Below are 17,694 nucleotides of genomic sequence, written 5' to 3' on the forward strand. Positions count from 1 at the left end.
CCCCCCCCCCCCTATATTATTTCACTGAAATAACTTGAAGCTGACAAAAGTCATTAACATCCATCAATGTTTAATTCATATTGAATAAAAATCAGACTTTGCTTTTTTTTTTAATGTAAACTAATATTTAAAATTATAAAACAAATGAAAATGGCATGGAGTAAATTTTAATGACCTTTTTAACCTAATGATTTAATTGTACAACTTTTAGAAGCAGTCACTCCAAAAAAAACTGTTGTTTGTAGCTCTCAATAAAACTCCATAAGACTCAATAAGACCGGTAGTTTGACCCACTTTCCTTCAACAAACTGCTTCAGCTGTCTCAGGTTTGAATGCCTTCTGCATACTGCATGTTTCAGCTCTTTCCATAGATGTTCCATAGAAAGGCACTTCAGAATAATCCAATGGTCTTGGGTGTTTTAAGATGAATGTTTTGGGCCATTATCCTGTTGGAGGGCCCATAACCTGCAACTGAGACAGAGCTTTCTGACACTGGGCAGTATGTTTTGCTCCAGAATTCCTTGATAGTCTTGAGATTTCATTGTGCCCTGCACAGATTCAAGCCAACCTGTGTCAGATACAGCAAAGCAGCCCCAAAACATAACCAAGTCTCCTCTCTTTCACAGTAGGCACAGTGCTCCTTACTTTAAAAGCTTTTATTTTATCGCCTGTGAACATAGAGCTGATGTGACTTGCTAAAAAGCTGCAGTTTTGCCTCATGTGTCCAAAGGGTGTTCTCCCAGAAGAATTGTGGCTTGTCATTATGCATTTTAGCAAATTCGAGTCTAGCTTTTTTAGGTTTTTCTCTCAACAGTGGAGTCATTTTGAGTTTTGAGCTTTTGAGTCCACTGTTTCTCAAAAAGTGACAGATGGTGCAATCAGATACTGATGCATGTCCAGGGAGATTGTCTACACCCCGATAGACCCTAAATGTCTTAGTAACATTTGCAGCTGTAGTTCCAGGAACATCTGTCAGCTTGGTGATGGTCTTAAAGCCTTTACCTTTGACATACTGGTTTATCATTTTCTTTCTGATCACCTCAGACAACTTTCTTTTGCTTTCTCTGGTCCATGTTCAGTATGATGCACATTGTGTGACCAGATAGCAGCAGTGGCTACCTTTTTCTCCATTTAAGTAAGCTGACTGACTCATTACAAGATTGAAGACATGTTTGATACTAATTGCAGAAAACAAATCATTTTAAATATACCTATTATCCATTTATTTATAATCTTTTCCAGGGATATCGACAAATCTGTCCAGCCCATTTTAGAATATCTTTGTAGATTTAGATTGTAAGCCCTCATGGGCAGGGCCCTTCTTACCATCTTATCCTGAATGGTGTTGTAATTGTAAAGTCTTCCTTATATTGTAAAGCGCTGTGCAAACTTTTGACGCTATATAAATCCTGTATAATATTAATAATAATCTGTTTTCACACTTTCTTTGCTTTACTTTGACATGCCAAAGGCATGCATATATACATAAGACATTGGTAATGTAATCATTTTGAATTTGACTCTGGAGCAAAAAGTGAAGGGGCACAATATTGGTTAACAGCATAGTTTGGTGAATTCTCTCATACTTTTATTATTGTAATTGCGATGCACTGGTAAATGTATATTTCTGATCTCTGTATTTTTCTCTACAGATCTTGATTTGTCTGATTTCTTTGGTCCTACTCATCCACCAAAGAATGTCCCCAAACCTCCTAAAAAGCCAGGTAATCCTAAACTTGTATACCTTGAAGCAGTGGCGGACCTAATAACCAAAGGGCCCTGGTGCAAGATTTTATCTTGGGCCCCCCTCCCAAGACAGGGGGGTGGGGCGGGCAGGAGTGGATCACACTGGCATGCTGGACTTACCTGAGACCCTGCAGAGCACACCATAGATCCTGCATAGCCCACCTGAGACTCTCTATGGTGGGCTCTGCAGGGTCCCAGGTGGTCTGGTCGTCGGGATCCCTTTCTCTGTACCTCCTAGCGCACTGCCAAAAAAAAACGGATCGGACCCCACTTAGGCTGTGGGGGAGCCCAGGACCGGACCCCACTGGGCCCCCCCACAGCCACAGGCCCCGGTGCCCCGGCTGCAGTTCCGCCACTTGCATGAAGCATACTGTTGAAATTAAGATTACAGAAAAGATTTTTTGGTTGAGGGTGGGGAATTTTTCCTTTTGGTTATAGAATAAGTGTGGAAAAGTGTTACTAAAAGTAATTTACACCATAGATGTGGTAAATTAATGAATGTCTACGACCGTTTTTCTCAACATTTTCACCTCTTTAAAGAACTGTCAGGTCTTGGGGAACCCCTGAAAAAAATAATGCTGAGGGCACATTTGCATGAACATGAAGTTGTACAAAGTTTTAAATAAAAAAGAATGTGGCATACCTATTTGTCACATTGGCAGATAATTTTACAACATCCTGTTATTTTTCATAGCAATCGTGAAACGAAAAATAAAAATAATGATTAGAAAAGAAATGCAGACACACAGAAATTGCGTCCTCTTACACTAATGGTCAGTGGATTGAGTCCCCTTACATTGGTGGTCAGAGTGGGTCACCCGTACATTGGTGATTATTGGAGAAACGCTTCCCTATGCAGGTGGGAAATTAAGAATTGACTCCTTATATTGGTGGCTATTGCACATAGGAGATCAATCCACCACTGCTTAAGGAACCCCTAAACATCTGGAGATGGCCTGATTTAAAAAGACTGGTCTACACAATAACTTGTAAATAATAATAATGTTCATTCCTGTTGCTTTTTACCCGCAAACTATTATTATCAGAATGGAGAAGGCGTGCAAAAGGCAGTTTCAGTTTCTATTTTGTGTGTTATGAATCTAGTACAATTTGCATTTAAAAATAATCATGCTAAATCATAGAAGAATGTGGAAATTTTGTCCTCCTGTCACTCTTCCTGCTATGGTGGCATCTGCACATCAAGGGACCTGGGAACAACAGAAGAACAATGTGCAAAGTATCCAAATATATACCAATTTCCACTTTCTGTATAATAAGTGGACTCATCTTCTTTTACAACTTTCATTTGCAGATATCCCTATGACAACAAGGAAGCCACATGTATCAACCCACAAACCACCAAAAAAGCCAGGTATTATTTTTTTCTATGTATTGTAGGTTAGTTTGCTGGACTTATAACATGACTGTTATGTAACAGTGTAGTACACTTTATACATTTTAACTTTAAATATAATGTTTTTGGGTGCGTATTCTTTATTTTGCTTTAAAAGTATTCACGTTATAATTATAAATGTTTTCCTCCTAGGACCAAGGACTCCTCATGAAAGAGTTGTCTGTTGGGTTGTCACTGCAGTAGTTGTCTTCTTGCAGGCTGGCCAACACTGCCATATGCGCAAACAAGCCTAAATCTCCACTTGCTGTTTGGATAGAAGAATACATGATATTTATTTGCAATATTTCAGTATTTCAGTCTGGATACCACTTGAGAATAAGGAAATGTAAAAAAATAAAAGATAAAATAACTTTTTTTTCAGCAAGTCTGGCTAACATAAAAAGGTTTTTTTTTAAAAGGAAGGTTTAATGTCGCTTTAAGTGGGAGCTTAGGAGGGCTTTACCAGCTGTGCTGAAAAGTAGTCTCTGAAAATTGAAAGTTTTATCTTCAATACTTTTTCTGGGAATGCTGTGTGACCACACTTTCTCTACCTTTTGATAAAAGGAAGTCGGCTGACTTTAACGACCCTGGGTAGCCACATGAGTCTGCCTAGATGGACTATGCAGAGTTCTTTTCATTGGCTGCTGAAAAACACCATTTGCAGATTTTGTGTGCAGACGAGGAGTTCAACCCTGTGTATTTCTATTTATTACCAGTGCTCAATAACTTCAGATAACTTTAAGAAGTGAGACAACTACCATTGCTGACCTCTGTTTTTGAATATACTAGTTACTGGGCATCGTGTTGTTCTAATGATGTTAGCCCCTTCTAGGTTACTAATAAGTATGCAAATTAGATGGTGAGACCTCAGTCTGACTTTCCTGATCGACATGCTTGTTCCATAGGAGCTTTTCAGTGTTGTGAGCCAGGCAGTCTATCCTGTGCTTGGTTTGCATTATGTTGATCTAAAAGGGCTGACGGGAAATTATTAATCTCTGACCAGTAGCAAGAGAGTGGCTTGTCTTTAACCGCTTTTCCACAATGTTATGTTTATAAACAGTGGAGTGGTGGACTGTTATTTTCCCACCAGCGTTTGTAAACGCCGCTGTAGAAATAGCCCTCAGGCAGCCCTTGTGCCATCTAATTACTGTGTACCGAGCCATTATTAGAGGGATCAGTACACAGAAACACTATACAGAGTGGATCCAATTGGCATTGTACCATGTGACTGTTGTGATAACCAATCACAACGATCACATACGACTGTTTCCCTTGTTATTATAGGAAGGAGAGGAAATCGTAGTAATCCATGAATCGGAGATGAATGAATGGATTAGCAGCAGCGGCTGATCCATTCATTCATCTTGGCTGACTGTGGAATAATTTTGTTAACCTCCCTCCCCCTCCTACAAATCTAAGACCCATCCTCTCTCTGATTTGACCTGTATATAAACCCTCTATCTCCTTTACCCTACACATTAACTCCCTCATCTCTATCCTCCAGACCTGCACATTAACTCCTTCACCTCCTGATCCCCCTATATATATGACCTGATGTGCTGTACCTAGCGCCCCGTTACTAAGCTCCATGTTTTAACCCCTTCAATACCAACATGTTCCTTCATTTCCAGGAAGTTGTGGCAAAATTGTCTACTTTTCAAAAAGGGAGTGTTCTTACTGTTCTTGTATTTTAATTTTAACAGTAAGTAAGGGAAACAGGGCTTTTTCTCCAAAATAATTGATTTTGGTTTTTTTTCCATTCTATAGTAAAAAAAAAAGTGTTTATTAAAGTGTAATTCCACTTTACCAGGCGAGTTTTAGAAAATGGAATTGCCCTCACCAACCTGCCTCCTCTCTATCCCTTGCTCACTGGTCTTACCTTTAAATGGTAATTCCCCTCTACTGCTGCTGGTCTTTGATCTGTACACAGCACCATAACCTTGTGCTCAGCATTTCAAATCATGCTTGCAAACAGCAAGCACTCATTGGTCAGCACGGTCACCTGACCGTGCTGAACAATGAAATGTGCTTCTTCTTGAAATACTTAGCGCAGGGCTATGGTGCTGTGTACAGAATGTACACTGGCAGCCGCGAAGGGGAATGACCATTCGCTCAAGGTAAGGCCAGCCGGCGGTAGGGCAGATAATGGGGGTAATACCAATTTTCTCAAATGCGTCTGGGAGAGTGCAATTACCCTTTAAATACCACCAATAGAAAGCTGTATCTGTCCCAAAAAAGATATAAAATTCAAGTGGGTACAGTGTTCCGTGAGCAAGTAATTGTAAATCAAACTATTGCAGCATGGAAGCTGAAAATAGCCTGATAATAGCAATTGTGTTACAGGCTGGTACTCCAGTGGTTAAAGAATAAGTGCCCTTTAACATACTTTTGCTCATTTTAATGTAAATGGTAAATCTGGTAAGTTTCTAATACTCTTCCACCTTTTTTATTTGTCGTGCTGTTCTTTGAGCGTTGTACTTAGCATATAATTAGCATCTCTGCCAGGTAACATTTCCTTCTGTTGTCTGATGACATTGTCTGCCATGCAGGGCTTTTGGCATACAGTTATGTGAAACAAAGCAAAAGGAGTGTATGAATAGGGAAGACATTAGTATATCTAAAGGGATGCTGAGGATGGGCTGGGGACTGTTTTCTTTTAAGGTACACTGCAGTGAAAACTGGAAAGCAAAACTGAAAATGCATAGAGGGAGCATTGCTTACCAGATGAATCTTTCAGTTTTTCATGTAGACATTGCTGCACTGCACCAGCCCTCCCCATTGCCTCTGTGTTATCTGGTGACCTGGAACACACCTGCTGGTGATGCTGCAACACCCTCCTTACTGCCTCTCACACATAGAATGCCTGATGTAAAAAAAATGTGAACATTAAGATTTTACTCTCAGCCACCAGATTCAGTCTTGCTGTGGAAGTTTGAATGTGATTGATCATGCAGGAAGCAGAGATAGTTACATAAACATTCTTATGGTCTAATCCTGTATAGCGGTGTGTATGTTTGCTTGATCTGCAGTCACTGAACCCAGGTGAAGGTACATTAGAATAGAACTATGGGGTAGGCCTTTTTATCCCATAGTTCTCTTTAGGGTCATGGGAGGACATATACTAACCTTCTCGCACAGCCGAGACGGATCCCGACAATACTGTCGCGATCCACCCATCTGGCTGTTTGACAGCGGGCTCTGCCGATCTAGAGGCAGAGCCAGCTGTGCCCATCCCGTCCCCTGTCCATTCATCCAGTCAGCGCTGAAGGATCAGGGAAGGGGGGGAAACCTGGGGGTGGCGGTGACTGACAGTCACCGCTCTCTGCAGGGAGATGAGCGAGCGACAGTATGTGTTCACTCCCTGATCTATAGAGCCGACGTGTGACAGTTTCAATGTCGCACGTCAGCTCTAACTATAAGTGTAAATCACTTACCTCATAGTTCTCCTTTAAGTGAACTTTCTGACATTAAGACCGTTGCTGTGTTTTACAATCTAAAACATATCTACTACTTCATGAAAGTACAAATGAATTGAAGACCGCCAGGCACTATAAACTCACAAATTGCATAAAATTATACAAAATATGTTACTCTTGCTCATTCACTTTTGCTATTTTGATAGAACGTTTCCAAGTATGGCCAGGCTTGCATGGTTATGTTTTAGATTGCAGATGCCTTGATATTTTGCTCTAAAACTTCCTGAATCAACCTGGAATATATTGATCCCTTAATGGCTGAGAATTATTTAAACCTTGAGGCAGCAATGAAATGCAATCAGATCGCAATTAGGAGGTCTTTAGAAAGACCCGATATGGGCAGATATGCACCCAGGAAGAAGACTGTTGTCCAGAGTTTTTCTCTGTTCGAGGATGATGTGCTCTTGCACGGATCTTTTTAGGAAGTCCACTCCTAAGTACTAAAACACTGCTGAATTTCTGTCATTTGTAATCCACTTGATTGTGTATTGCTAAAGGCCAGGTCTTTAGACATCCTTTTGTAGCCTTTTCTAATCTTATGAACTTTCTTAGTTTTTCTTCCGTGGACCTCTGAAATCTCTCACATTCAACTAAACAAAATTAGGTGAAGTAGAGCAGGTAACCAACAGTGTTTTGTTTGTTTTCTTATTAGGCAAGGTAGGTCAATCCAGTCGTTAAATGATAGGAACGGCTAACCTATTGTTTGTAATTCCTGAATCCAGTTGCCCTTTGTTATTGTCTTAGGGGTATATTTTTCATCTATCAATTTGATTACTTAAACTGTTTATTCAAAGAAAATTATTGCAAAGAAAAATGTTTCTTAAATTAGACTGACTATATTATTATGGTTTCGATGAAGATTACTTCACATTTATAGTGTATGTCCACCCAGAATTTATTTTTGTTAGTTTTAGATACAGTGGGAAAGGATTAGAATCCATGCCAGATTTTTACTACTGGCAAAAATAGGAAAGAGTAGAACCCCTGTCAGTTTTTTATTTCTGTCTGTTTCCCTGTAGAGGATTTTCCCCTTCCTGTCTGATAAACCATTGTTGTTGGACAGAAAGTCCAAGATAGAAATATCTGACAAAGCTCTTGATAATAGTACTAAAAAAGACCGGGGATCTCATACTTCCCACTTCCCCACAATCTAAAACTATGGCATGACATACAATTAATGGGGAATGTTTAGTGGTTTTGTTTTCTATGCTCCGGACACAAAAATTACAGTTTAAAAATAAAATATTTTGTCCAATAATTTTGGAATATATTTGGAATGTATTACGGGTATTTTGTTTCTTCATCCCTAGGCAGTACATGGAACTCCATACTCCTTTTCACATTTTTCAAGCTATCCAGCTATGCACCTGCTTCTCTCTGCCTACTCCTTAAAACTCCACTTTGGAACAGAGTTAACTACTTCTGCTTTGCTGTCTATAATGCTCTGCTTATTCCAGTGTCAGAAGTGCCCGCTGTATTAAATATATATTTGCACATGACTGTAACTGTTTGCACATGAATATAACAATAGTAACTGGTAAAAAAAATAATCCACAAATAAAAAATTTAAAACCTCAGTTTATTAAAAAGGTAATAAACTTAAAGTGCATCTGTGCCCAGACTATGAACATTAAAATATTTACTCCTTCTTAACACGTATTAAAATAACTTTTAAACCAACCCATGACCCCACTAACTGCTTTTAATGTGAAGTTATTCATTCTCATAGGTCCTCTATGATCACAACAAAAAATACCATTCAAACTTCAGCATGTGCATTTCCTGTTGATTGCTTTGCATTTTTTCACACGATGTTCACGGGTTTTCAGGCTTAAGTGTTTGTTTTAGCTAATGGAAAGCTAGTTGATTGTCAGGCAAAAAGCACGTAAGAAAATGAATATTTTTCAGGTGCTTTTATTGAAGTCTATGGGGTCAGGTCACACATTTCTGCCTGTTTAAAAAGCTCATGCACTTTTTCCAATGAAAAGCGACCTATTTCCAGGCAGTTATTCAGGCCTCATTCACACATGCGTCGAAAATAATGGAGGTGGTTGCCAAGCACGAAAGCCTTTCGAATGTGACATGCTATATAATTTTTGCCACACCACAACACGATGCAACACAACCATCTATGTGCGTGCTGAACTGTCCGCTGACCATTAAATAATCTCTCTGGTGCGTTAGTAGGCAGTGGGGAGCTTTAAAAAAGGACTACCACCTTGTTTTGCTGCACATGTCGATGAGGCCTAATGGCTTAGAAACATCTGTTGGTTCATAATATCAGAGGGCTGGCAGGCTGCCAAGATTTCGTTCACATAAAAAAACGGTGTCCGTCTTGTGAACTTTGAAAATGAATTTCTTCACAATGCTTAAAAATACAGAAATGAATGAGGGATATTTGTAAAGTGCTTTTACTGCTTCTTCAGAAAATGTAAATAAGTTAGTGTGCATGATCTGGCCACAGGTTCACTTTAAAATAAAAATTAAGTTGACCCAAATTCCCATCGTTGACTTGAGGCCTTTGTGCTACCATTTGCATTTTAATGGAGGATGTTTCCCTTGGGCCTGGTGACAGCTGCAGTCCATTTTCTTTTGCCACTACAGCATTGAATTCCATTCACATCTTTATAACATTATCATCACTTGCTCACCTCTTCTCTTCTCCTTTTTTTTTTTTTTAAAGATCCCAATGAGTTTGACTTGTCAGATGCCTTAGATGACAAAAATGATCGACCTGTAGGAGGAGGAGGAGGAGGAGGAGGAGGAGGAGGTATGTACTGAAATGACGACTCTGCAGCAAGCAATGATTGTGCATTATTAATAACGCTGTTACTCACCTGTAATAGAATATATGCATAGTAGTCATACAGTGTAACGTTACTTACATCAACTTCAGCCCCATTTGAGTTTACAGAAATGGTTACACACACAAAAAAAAATGATTATATATATTGTAAGAAAAAAAATGATAAAAAAATTCCTTTGGTAATTTACTACCGTGTTTCCCCAAAAATAAGACACTATCTTGTATTCCCCCCCCCCAAAAAAAAAACACACTAGGTCTTATTTTCGGGGATGTCTTTTTTTTTTCCCCATTGAGCATCCCCTCCACATACTTTTATTTCTACCATAATTTAAATAATAGAGATAAAATATGCTGTGGAGGCTGAGGCACACAGGTGTCACACAGAGCAGAGATATGGAATGTACTGTATTACACAGTACGTGAAGGCTGCAGCTGTCTTGGAGCTCTCCTCTCTGATGCCGTCCAGGGAGCCACCTCGTCGCACAGACCAGTCAGAAGTTCCCTGACCTCACTCTGACCTCACTGGCCATGCCGCTGCCTGCTGGGAAATGTAGTTTTCAGCGGCAGCTTTCTATGTACCGTAAAAGCTGAACTAGGTCTTATTTTCGGGGTAGGTCTTACAAAAATCTCTGAATATAGCGCTAGGTCTTGCTTTCGGGGTAGGTCTTATTTTCGGGGAAACACGGTAGTTGCAAACTGTATGGATCTGGACTAAATCACAACCTGTTGAGACCCAATATCTAATGATCGAGGTAAAAGAAAAGTGTGCTTTTAATGATGACATGCCCATTATTTCGTAAACATCGTGCTATACAGGTGGGGGTTAAGGAAGGTAGACAATGCTTGTGTGCAGTGGCGTAACAATTGCCCCAGGGGGGCCCGGCCAGGACATCCCTGATGCCGTGTGGGTCGCGATGGCATCTCAAGCTGCTGGCTGTAACTGGCGGCTGTGAAGAGGAACGCACCGCTGTTCAGATCACAGAGTGATCTGTGCAGCGGTGCGTTCATCTCCACAGCAGCTGCTGAGTCAGTGAGAGCCAGCAGCGGCGGTGGAGAAGGCTGGACCCGGCCGTGGAGGAAGAGGCAGGGCCCGGGGTCGGCAGCAGAGGAGGAGGCGGGCCCCGGTGACCGTGGAGGAAGAGGAGGTGGAAAGGTAAGGAGTGTGACCAGCCCACCATAGAGTGTCTATGGTGGGCTCTGCAGGGTAACCCTCAGGTGGGCTCTGCAAGGGGTGTAACTAGAAATCACAGGGCCCTATACAAAATATTGCTATGGGGCCCTGTGATTTCTAGTTACGCCCCTGATTATGTGTGTTTTTTAGTATGCCATTTGTAGCTTGTTTTGAAAAGTAGATGGCAACAGCATAAGCATGGTCACTTGGCAGATGTAGGCGGTTAGGTTTTGGGAGAGTTGGGTGACCCTTGCATCATTGTTAAACTAACACAGGTTTCTGCATCTGGTAACAAGCTTCTGTGTGTAGTGACTGTTACCACTTGCATTCATAGTCATCCTTTGCTCTGATTTCCCATGTGTATTGTTTAGAACTTTCCTGAGCTTTATGCCACCTGAGATTACTCCGGTTTAGACACACCAGAGCTGTTGGACCTTTTATTACAGAAGTTCAAAAGTGCAGTAATATTTGATTTTGGGAATACCATAATCGAATATCATTGTACTTCTTACCTTCTGTAATAAAGGGTCCAACAGATCTGGTCAGTTTTGCTCATCAGGTGGTGAATTGTTTTTTTCACCGGGGTGTATACACAACAGAGGAATGGAAGTCTGCATGAAGACATGTTATTTTGGACTATATTTTGATTTGTACATTATTTTTGATATTGAGATTTTGTGAACATTTTGTTCAGTTTATGTGTTATATGTGTTATATGTGTTATATAAAAGAAGTTGGAGCACTGTTTTAATTGTGTTTTTTTGGGCTTCCGATGACTGCAACGAGGGGCGGGCTTCCGATGACTGCAAACGGGCAGTGTGCGCGTGCGCACACCGGCCCGTTCGGCAGTTGTCGAACAAGCAGGCCACTAACTCGCCTAGAATCGTACGGTTTTCCAGCCTGCTTGTTCGACGGAAGACGTGTGACTGTACAGTAGAAACGGTCGCACGCCTTCCATAAACTTTGCGATTATCGTAGATCGCGTGATTTCCAGAGATTCTCGTATGATCGTACAGTGTATGGGCACCTTTAGGGTCTTCTAAAATGTTGTTCATGTGCCAAACACGGTCACAGGTAATTATTGCAGCTTGGCACATGTGTAGGCTGGTTAGTGAGAAGAGTCAAGTCTGCATTGGAAAACTACAATCATTTTGTAGCTCAATTGTTAATGGCTCAATTGTTAACCAAGCTATCACTAACCTCCTGTTTCCCCTCTTCCACGCCCCAAGCTAATCTGCACTATACTCCCCACCCCAGCTGTCTCTCAAATCTCTATTCAATGCTGGGCGTACCTGCACATTGAGTTCCCATAGGCCTAATTGGAGCCATATGCCGAGGATGTCCAGTCTCCATATACCACATATTTAAGCCTAAGCGGACTCGGCGAGTAGACGCAGCCAGTACAGAGGAGCATTTAGATGGACCGGATGTAAAGAGGTGGTGGTATTGCTGTGCAAGCAGCAAAAGTGGGGTTTGGGGGTTCAATGCAGATTAGCTTGTGGAAGGGTGGATTAGTGATAGTTTTGAGGGAAAGGTGGGGAAGGTGGGAAAGGAGCACACCTTTCAACAAATAACAGAAGGGTCAGAAACAGTGGATTTTGTTTAATCTCAAAATGCCTTTTAAATAAGGGATACATAATTGGTGTTTTTGATATGTATACTGTAAATGACATGTTCATGGCTGTAGGTTCAACGATTAGAGATAAAGATAAGCCATCGGGTGGTAAAGGAAATGGTAAGACGATTTATCCAACCTGTGTTTCAACGTTACCTGCCACTATCTTCTAACTAATGCTACCACATTTCTCCTGTCCGTTCTGTTTAGTAATATGTTAACCAGCCTAAGGGCTCATACTCATGGGTATTTCATAGTAATCATGTGTGCTTCACAGGGCAACCACATACACTGAGGTGCTGTTAAAATGTATGATCCTCCATAATCTGTCTAGTTTTGACTTCTAGTTCTATAATTTTTGGTAGGTAAGGTCCAGGGAAAAGCAAAACACCTCCCTGGAAACTGGTGAATCTTATCTAAAAGCAGGAGAAAAAATATTCTCTAAGAACACAAAGGTGGACTGACCAGTTCTATGGATCAGAATATTACCACATTACCATAATAAATGTAAGAAAACATCTAGTCCTTTTTATATACCATTGCTCATTTACCATTTTTAGCTTGTCAAGTATGGCAGTCCGCAGCTTAAGCACGGTTACTATAAAGGACCACCCCATCACAAATAAAAATGACCTTTATTTATTACTGGTATTTATATAGCGCCGACAATTTACGCAGCACTTTACATAGTGGCACATTCACATCAGTCCCTACCCTCAAGGAGCGTACAATCTAAGGTCCCTATCTCGCATGCATACATAGAGGGCCAACTTAGAGAGGAGCCAATTAACCTACCAGCAGGTCTTTGGAATGTGGGAGGAAACCCACGCAAGCATAGGGAGAACATGCAAACTCCTTGGAGATAGTGACCTGGCCGGGATTTGAATCAGGGACCCAGTGCTGCAAGGCAGAAGTGCTAACCACTGCACCACTGTGCTGCATGCTACATGCACTGCTAAAAATCTGCCATTAGTACTGTATATGTATGCATTAGAAATAAGCTGCCCATAAGTGTGTGTGTGTGTGTGTGTGTGTGTGTGTGTGATTTTTTTTTTTTATACTCCTCCTTACTCCTCATCATTCCAGCAGTTTAACAGTGTTTATGAGGCCTCCTTGTACACCAAGGTTTGATGATATGCATGGACCTGGGTCTTTTTGGCCCTTTGCCATGAATTTTTTCCAGCGATCTCTTTCTTAGTTCCTTTTGTGGTCCGTATTAACTGTTTTAACTCTGTAGTCACATGTGCTTTGGTCAGTATTTCTAACTTCCTTGGCTTATGGTATTTGCCGCCTTTGCTGCTCTGTAACCTGGTTGTGTTTTAGAAAGTCACAACTTAATGATTTATCTTTGTTCTTTGTGCTTATCTCTTTTGTAGACCTTTTGGTACTTTTCTATGATTTAAAAGAGAATGCCAAGTTCGCCCATGAACTGTGGTTTAAGTTTAGGTTAGGCTTGGGTTTGCCTTGTCATGGCATTATAGTTCATGGCCCTTCAAAAAGTGCCTTGAGCTCTACAAACATAAACTCTCAACATGATCAAGGACCATAGTCTATGCTGTTCATGTGTCTCTTGGGGAATGAAACCTTCACTAGAAACATGGAGAGGAGATCCTACTCAGTTGTATGTGGATTGTACTATCAATTATTCCTTATCCATTTCCCGATTTTTAGTTTTTGCTTGCTTGAATACCTGTGAGTAGACCCTTGGGGAACAAGCTTCCTCCAACCTTCAGCACTAGCTATCTGGAACTGCATGGTTAAAATTATGATTTTGCAAGTCTCTCTTGCATGAAATTATCAATAACAAGTCGTTTTATACTATGTATTCCTGACTCAGATCGTAACACCTTCTAACTACTAATAATTATGTAAAGTGCATTTTAATTCCTTTTGATGTGTAGTCCTAATTCTTTATATTACACTTGAAATGATTAACGTGTCATTTATTGTGTCTGTCTGGAGCTATATAAAGCTTGATTCTAAATTTGTTTTATGTGTTGGGTGTAATGTATGATTCTTGACCAGGTTGCTGAAAGTACCTAGGCCCCCATCAAGTCTATCGGCCTTCATGCCTCATCTCATCTTTACGTTGCCAGTATCATTTGACCCTACTGCCGAGTGTTACATTTTAAAGTTTAGCTTCGACAAAACATTTTTTTATGTGTTGGATGGAGTTGGGAAACATTTATTTTAGGTTCATGAGATCATTGTGAGGTTCCTATCCCTATGTGGTATGGTCATCACTGAGACAGAAAAATATGAACAACAATAAAAAAAAAACCTTGTCAGAAGTTCTAACCCTTCCCCACTGTACCTGTGCTTGTTTCTCTTTTGGAGAGAACATCCATCACTTCTGTCCTGACAACAAGTAAGGGAAAATCTCCAATAAGCAGAAAGATAGCAGAAAACCTGACGCAAGCTCTAACCCTTCCCTACTCTATACAAAATTAAAAACAAACTTTTGGCCGGATTAGGCTATAAGCATCCAACATTGTGTATTTACTAATATCACTAATATCAACACTTTTCAAATGTGTTCATGCAGGATTTGAAGTGTTTGAGGTTTTTCTTGAATAGTAAAGGAGGTGTCACTGCCGCTTCAGGTTCCACCTTGCCACAAGGCTTATGTTCTTTTTGTAGGGGCCAGTCCACCAAAAACAAATACCGTTGTTTGATAAATGCTACAGTGTTAAAGGTTTAGACCCTTTGTTAGGTTTTTAGGGCTGCAACAACTAATCGACATAATCGATTATAATCGATTATTGAAAAAGTTGTCAACTTTTTCAATAATCGATTAATCGGCTTCCGATCAGTTGGCCCTGTACACAGCTCCACACACGCTGCACCTCCTCCCCACCTCACACTCGTGGCTGCCAGACCCGCCCGCATCCACGCTCTTCACGCCGCACCTCCTCCCCGCCTCACACTCACCGCCCGCCCACATCCACGATTGGCACATTTTATTGTCTCTGTCCCCATATTGGAGAGATTCACCCCTATATTAGTACTGATGACCATGGTCACCCAGAAAGAAAGTGAGGGGAAATCCCAAATTTTAGGAGTTGTTTCCAGAACAAGAGGTAAGGGAAAGTCTTCCAATGGCCTCACCTGTTCTGGGGACAACTCTCCTAGTGGGGAATTTTCCTAATTTTGGGAGATTTTCTCTAAATACCTGCTGGGTCTCTGAGAGGGGAAGTGAAGGGATATGTCTCCAGTGGTACTGCCAAGAGCAAAAGAAGTGAAGTAATGAAAACACTTTATAGCTCCTTAGACAGGTCTGGTACTTGCTTATCACAGGAGGGATGCTGCTATTCTCAGCACTAAAGACATTACCTTACACCCCATATTAATTTACCACATATGCGTCATAGTTATCTGCAATTTTTAAGGGTATGTTGGCCATTAAAATCAATTCACAAAGAAACTAGCATTCTTATTTTCTACTTACAACAAGGCTAGCTTCAACCTGGTGATTAAATGTATTTTTCAATGAAATGTCTATAGAGGATGATAGGATGAGAAGTCATTTGAGGTGGCCATAAAATAAGATATTCGTGGGATAAAATAAAATTTCTTCAGATACTCAGGCTTTCAACAGTTAAATGTCAATTTCATGCCTAAATATGCAATGTTTTGTGAATTGAACATTTTTAGTACAAAAATGATCACAAGTTAAAATAACAACCACAAGTGCAATTCTTTTTTTTGGCTTTGTAAATTGAAGCCATTGTGTATGGTGATTGTTTTTTGATGGTATTCTACATTTGAAATTTTACTTTACAGTTGATTCTCTAGGGGGGGTACTTTGGACTGCGTTAGGGACTTTTACTATGTTTAGATGTTTTTATGGATTAATGTATTTTAGATCATTGAATCAATAAACTGATTTGTGTAATGTTACTAAAGAGCAAAAAAGATGGACATGGTCTGCCAGGTTAGTCTTTTGCAAACCTTTTTTTTAATGCTTTTTTCACGGTGATTTTAATTTCAGGATTTTCTGATTCTGACTTGGATGATATTTATAATGATGGCTACAAACCAGACAAAGGAAAAGGTATAGTGTAAACAATCCTCCAATGGTGTAATTGAATGCCAGATTAGTGTAACTTAGATAACCATTAGTGGTTCATTGGTACATTACCACCATAGGGTCACACCATTCACAGCAGTAGTAAAAAACAGTAGGAACAATCAGATCTTAATGCTAATTAGCTGTAATGTTATTTTTTTCAGGTGGAGGAGGTAGGGGGTCGTCAGCACATGGTGGAGACAATAGTAACAGTGAGACAGGTGGGTAGTTGAATCATTTGTTATTAGTTGGAAATATCTTTTTATGTTCGGAGTAAACTAAATAGTCCTTTAAAATTTAGTGTTACAGCAACTTTTTTTATGAAGTTCTATCCATTCATACGATAAAGACAGCAGCTTAATTCAATATCTGGTCTCTGTAGCGTTTTCTTTTTTTCCTTCAGTTCTTAGAATGTCTAAGCAAACATATGAGCTTAACACTTCCTGTGCAGGGAATCTTATTTTCTCCATATAATTGGATTTACTTCAATGAAAGCTTCTGCTGTAAATGTGCCCCAAGCAGTCAAATGAAGATAGACAGTGGAGTGCTGACTTTAAGTGACTTATAATTATATCATCTATATTTTTACAAAAGGTCTGATTTCAGCCTGTTCCAAAATGGTTTTTCCAACAGTTCATGTTTTCTAGAGCGTTTCTTATGTAAGGTGAATATTGCTCTGCTTTTAAGCTGTGCCCATAGACACTTTCCTGTATGTGCCTTGCAGTCTGAAAATCTTGTTAGTGTTCTTTCAAGTAAACCAAGTTTACTTGGATGCTCCCTCCCCAGCTAGACATATTTACCTTCCCTTTTGCTCACTTGCTGCTTCTTTCAGCTGCCAGATGCAAAGAAAGTCGGTCCTCTGTCTCCACTGTGTGACAGCTCTGGGCCAATCACTAAGTACCAGCACTGTCACATGGAGTGAGTCACATGCTCCTTCATACCTAAGAGTACTGGGTATTTTCTTACCCCCTACCCAGCAGCTGAATGAAGCAGTGGGACAGAGAAGGAAAACATGTTGCTAGAGAGGGGGCATTGAAGAAAACCATGGGCAAAGCACAGCTGTAGAGTGGTGCACCCCAACTCTAATAATTATCGCGATATGTTTTCAGTTAACTATTCTGAATTTGGTTTAGTGATCCAGTGTATTTTCTTATATTAGTAGTTTTATCCACTCTTCCATGGTAGGTACTTTAGCGGAGACTGGAACCATTGCAGGAATTGCAAGTGCTTTGGCCATGGCACTAATTGGAGCTGTGTCCAGCTATATCTCCTATCAACAGAAGAAATTTTGTTTCAGCATTCAACGTAAGTTGTTTTCTGCAAATCTCACTTACTCACCAGCATGTAACTGTCTGGCATGTTAATTTGTCAGACTTTGCATTTATTTAATATTCATATGGGGAATCCAGCTGAGGCTG

General features: G+C 40.3%; 1 protein-coding gene across 1 annotated transcript in view; it reads left to right on the forward strand.

Moving 5' to 3' along the window:
• Window positions 1-17,694, forward strand: part of CD99L2 (CD99 molecule like 2) — a 25,462-nt gene that overhangs the window by 1,016 nt on the left and 6,752 nt on the right. The window contains exons 2-8 of the mRNA XM_018552591.1: window positions 870-872; window positions 1,653-1,724; window positions 3,059-3,118; window positions 9,299-9,367; window positions 12,280-12,327; window positions 16,199-16,268; window positions 17,439-17,581. Of these exons, the coding sequence (XP_018408093.1) occupies window positions 3,067-3,118; window positions 9,299-9,367; window positions 12,280-12,327; window positions 16,199-16,268; window positions 17,439-17,581 (382 nt within the window). The 5' untranslated portion in view covers window positions 870-872; window positions 1,653-1,724; window positions 3,059-3,066. The remainder of the gene's footprint in view (window positions 1-869; window positions 873-1,652; window positions 1,725-3,058; window positions 3,119-9,298; window positions 9,368-12,279; window positions 12,328-16,198; window positions 16,269-17,438; window positions 17,582-17,694) is intronic.

The sequence above is a fragment of the Nanorana parkeri genome, unplaced genomic scaffold (genome assembly GCF_000935625.1).
Source record: "Nanorana parkeri isolate BGI_ZX_2015 unplaced genomic scaffold, ASM93562v1 scaffold93, whole genome shotgun sequence".
NCBI classification, from domain to species: Eukaryota; Metazoa; Chordata; class Amphibia; order Anura; family Dicroglossidae; genus Nanorana; species Nanorana parkeri.